The sequence below is a fragment of the Rana temporaria genome, chromosome 3 (assembly GCF_905171775.1).
Source record: "Rana temporaria chromosome 3, aRanTem1.1, whole genome shotgun sequence".
Lineage (NCBI taxonomy): Eukaryota > Metazoa > Chordata > Amphibia > Anura > Ranidae > Rana > Rana temporaria.
In genome coordinates, this window is record NC_053491.1 from 216842109 (window position 1) to 216847108 (window position 5000).

Here is a 5000-nt window from a genome sequence, read left to right on the forward strand (position 1 = left end):
CTCTCCTTACAACCCATAACAGACCTAAGGGCCCGGTATGCTCCTGAGGGGGGAACCCATGCCGGATTTTTATTTAAAATCCGGCGGGGACTTCCCCCTCAGGATTCATAACAAACGCCGCACACGTGTAGAATTGGCGGGAATCCATGTCGGATCTCCCGTCGCTTCTATGACGGCTCTGTCTCCATCGCGGCAAGCCAGCTCGGCGCTGGCTCCCGCGATGGGGCTCGTAGGTGCTCAATCTCGCCGAGAAAGAGAGCGAGATTGACACAATATCGGGTTCACCTACTGTATATATATATTTAGAAATCGATTTATATTTTTTAGATTTTGATTAAAATTTGCTTTCAATTTTCATTCGAATTTGTTTTTGAATCGAATTGTTTTCTAATTCGATTCAAATAGAATTTGTTTTTGAATTCAAGTCGAATAGAATTTGTTTTCGAATTCGATCGAATTTCGTCCGCGGGTTTTCGATTCGAAAACGTTCGTTCGGATTCGGTAATATTACAATTCGGGAATTTGTATGCATCCGAATGTCCGAATAATGAAAAATCCGTCCGAATTTCGATTCGGAGCTAAACAAAATGCACATGCCTACAAATAAGTATTTCCCCCACTGTATCTAAATATGCATTATCATATGTATTTTTTCATGAATACCATGAGAAATATCCAAAAATACATTGTAGGGTGATGATTAGCTCTAAATATTCACATGCACTTTATTGTACTGTAACTGAAAGCTTAATTTTTTTTCTGCATCTACTGCCATTCAGGCTTTTCCCAAGCTGCAGTATTTATGACAGTTATTTCTTTATCGATTAATTTATTCATCTTAATTTCTCTAGTTTTCTTATGACTAAAAGAATATATTTTTTCTTTCTAATGCACAATAAAAATGACCTTCAGCCAGGAACATGTACAGATCACAGTGTCTTGAAGACATACGAAAGGTGATTACTGTTCTTGAGCAAACATAATAAAGGCTGCTTACAGTCAACCCTTTATAAAACAGGCAACGAAGGAAAGCTGGGAAAAACAGTAGCTATGAGCACTTTTTATTGTGTCTAAAAATAAAGAATCAGTAAGCAAGTGTAAAATGTTACTGGGAAAGAGTAATGTGTGTTGGCCTTGTACCAGAATTTGTTCAAGACACTAATGAATCATGTGTAGCATGAAAGTAGTGTTTGCCAGCAGCTTTATTCCTCTCTGATTCTCTCTGCTATATGGACATTTTTAATTGACTGTAGTAAATGTAACGTTTTATCTTCAGCTGTCTGGGACAGAACTTCATTTCTCTTGGGAATGCCAAATATTTACTATACAAACATATCTTCTTTGGGGACACATTCACATTTTTACAGTGGTAAGTGTATAATTTTGCAGTCAAATTCGAAAGACAAAATCATCCCTGTGAAGCTGATTTTTACAGCTTGATGAGCAAAGCCACTGCATAACAGGGAGGCATGATTTGCCTAACACAAGCTTTAGAGTTAAAATTACTTAATTGTGGTCACTGAGTGGCCATCATGCTTGCTTTGATTGTCAGGTCTGAATTTTAGTGATAGTCAGTGATGGCATGCCATTGTTCCTGTGCATCCTCCATGAATCTTCTAACTGAAGAGAAAAAAAATTAAATGCAGTGCGCATTAAAATGGTCAGGCCTCCCAAAATATCTGAAAACTGTATTGTTTTGTAGTACATACAGTTAACTTTTTTTTGTTAAGACATCTGAAGCTCCTATGATGCAATATTTACCTATTCTGTATTTTTTGCTAGATGCTGGGGAGTTAAATAGGATACAATAAAAAATCATACGTGGACCACATACCTTCATAGAACCAGTGTTTTGCAGGACAAGTATCATGTCAAGGACTGAGTCTGCTGCAAAGTACAATGGTATCCATATTACACTGTTCAGGAGGTCCCTTGTGATGGGAAAAAATCCTTTAGTGGCATCAAATCCTTTGGCAGTCACCTGCAATTCAAGTACGAGGTTCCAAAGTACACGACACACATTCTGAAGTAATGTCCAGTGTCCTCCTCGATGTGCAAGAACCTGAATATTTGAAAACCAAAACTTCATCAAGCAGTCCATGGAATAAAATACAAAAAAACAAAAAGAGAATGCAGCGCTAATAAGTGATGAATCAACAATATAGGTGAATAATTGGTGATGTTAACAAAAAAGAACCAACGATTAAATGATCATTCCAAGGAATAGACAATTTAAAAAATAAATAAAAAGAGAAAATCACCAAGCTGCAAATAATCCAGAAATTAATGAATGATCGCACTTAATTTTCTCTTAATTGTCCCACACGTGAAAATGTGAAAAAAATAAAAAAAGAAAGGATGACACAGAAAATCCATATAAAAAAGATCCATAAAGGTTTCCAAGATGGTGAAGATAGGGTGATGAGAGATGAAATTCCACACTGCACCCGTGCTTGTAAAAATGCCTGCTTACCGCAATTAAAGACTGTATCTCACCAGTCTCATAAAGCCTATGGGAATTGAGGTATCCCACAACCCATCCACCTGGATGATCAGAGGGCTCAGCATAGGATCCGAACGGAACCGTGGATAATAAAAGAGAAAGGGATTCTCATAGCGTATAACGTTTAAAATCACAATAAGTATTTATTAAAAGTTGCACTTACAATTAAGTAGTGAATAACAGACAGTAACAAGCAGTCACAGGACTGCTTGTTACTGTCTGTTATTCACTACTTAATTGTAAGTGCAACTTTTAATAAATACTTATTGTGATTTTAAACGTTATACGCTATGAGAATCCCTTTCTCTTTTATTATCCACGGTTCCGTTCGGATCCTATGCTGAGCCCTCTGATCATCCAGGTGGATGGGTTGTGGGATACCTCAATTCCCATAGGCTTTATGAGACTGGTGAGATACAGTCTTTAATTGCGGTAAGCAGGCATTTTTACAAGCACGGGTGCAGTGTGGAATTTCATCTCTCATCACCCTATCTTCACCATCTTGGAAACCTTTATGGATCTTTTTTATATGGATTTTCTGTGTCATCCTTTCTTTTTTTAGTTTTTTCACATTTTCACTTGTGGGACAATTAAGAGAAAATTAAGTGCGATCATTCATTAATTTCTGGATTATTTGCAGCTTGGTGATTTTCTCTTTTTATTTATTTTTTAAATTGTCTATTCCTTGGAATGATCATTTAATCGTTGGTTCTTTTTTGTTAACATCACCAATTATTCACCTATATTGTTGATTCATCACTTATTAGCGCTGCATTCTCTTTTTGTTTTTATGTTTGTAAGATTGTGGTACACAGTTTAATGCTAGCAGCTCTTCATTAACATAACTATTAATTTTTATTGTTACACTTTTTTAATCACTCAATTAATTCAGCGCAGCGCCAACCTTAGGGTTTTTTGTTTTGTTTTACATGGAATAAAATACAACTTTGTTAATCTAAAATGTTTGGTTAAGGTAGAGGCTACTGTAAAAAACAATAATTAATAAAACAATGTAAATGTATTTTCGCTTGCATACTTTACAAGTGAGTTATTGTGTTTAGCTTTTATAAGAGCAGTGTGAAAGCATTTGCTGAGCTTTCAGTAAGCTTTGTTGAAACCTTTAAAGTATCATTCAACGCCAACTTGCAAATGCTTAACACAGAACGGGAGTCTTGATTGTCACTTTAAGCAAGCTGCTAGCAGGCTTTAGCATACTTTCAACAAGCTTCAGGTAGTGCTGAAGCCTTCTAGCAGCTTGATTAAAATGGCACTCAGCACTCCCATTAGGCCCCTTTCACACCAAGGAGTTTTTCAGGTGTTTTAGCGCTAACAATAGCGCCTAAATAACGCCTGAAAAAATTCTGCCCTGCAGTCTTCAGTGTGTAAGCCCGAAGGCTTTCACACTGAAGCGGTGCGCTAGCAGGAGCGCTCCAAAAGTCCTGCTAGCCGCAATTTTTGGAGCGGTGAAGGAGCGGTGTGTTTACAAACTAAAAAGCAACAACAAAAACTCACTACATAAATAAATCATATATATAATACTACACATTAAAACTGTATTTTTGATTTACTGAGAGTTTGAACATAATAAGACAATGGACCTACTGTAACTGTAAGAAAACATGATTCGATATATTATAACATTTAGACAGAGTGCAATAGTGAAGCTGCCCAACTCTCTAAATACAATTGTAAATCAATCTTTTTGGTTTCCCACCTCTGGCAGAACTGATAACATGCAAATCAACAACTCTGTAAGTCCAGACACCCTGACAGATTATGAGTCACTAACCCTCATGCAATATTCATATATAAGAATGACTGACAACAGCTCAGTGAACCACAACTGAGAGCAGGGAAACCTCAATGTTGGCATCATCAGATTGCCTTTGACAGATAACGAATCTAATTTCTGATTGAGTTTATGCTGCATGAACTGCAAAACAGAAACGTAGTTATTGAATTCCCTTTATTACTTCATAGAGAAGGTACGTTCAGGAGGCATACGATTCAGGCCACTTAGTGACGTTATCATGAATTTTGTAGGTGTCACTCAACTATCAGTAGCAATTCGTTTTAAACACTGTGGATACTCCAATTTATGAAATAATTACAGAAAATATTCCTAAACTGAATAGGTATCAAGCCGATACAGTTTTGTTGGGCTGAGATAAAACTAAAGTCGTGTACACGCGATCGGTTTGTCCGATGAAAACAGACCGATAGACTGTTTTCATCGGACAAACCGATTCCAGTGTGGGCCCCATCTGTCTTTTTTCCATCGGTGTTAAAAAATAGAACATGTTTTCAATTTTTTCTATGGATAAAAAAAACGATAGAAAAATCCGATTGTCTGTGTGGAACTCCATCAGATAAAAATCCACGCATGCTCAGAATCAAGTCGACGCATGCTCGAAAGCATTGAACATAATTTTTTTCGGCTTGACTGATGGTGTGTAGGCAAGACTGATAAAAGTCAGCTTCATCGGATATCTAATGA

At 36.9% G+C, this 5000-nt stretch overlaps 1 protein-coding gene across 1 annotated transcript in view; it reads right to left on the reverse strand.

Moving 5' to 3' along the window:
- CFAP54 (cilia and flagella associated protein 54) overlaps positions 1–5000 on the reverse strand; it is a 533435-nt gene that overhangs the window by 215370 nt on the left and 313065 nt on the right. Inside the window, exon 37 of the mRNA XM_040344233.1 lies at positions 1835–2062. Within this exon, the coding sequence (XP_040200167.1) occupies positions 1835–2062 (228 nt within the window). The remainder of the gene's footprint in view (positions 1–1834; positions 2063–5000) is intronic.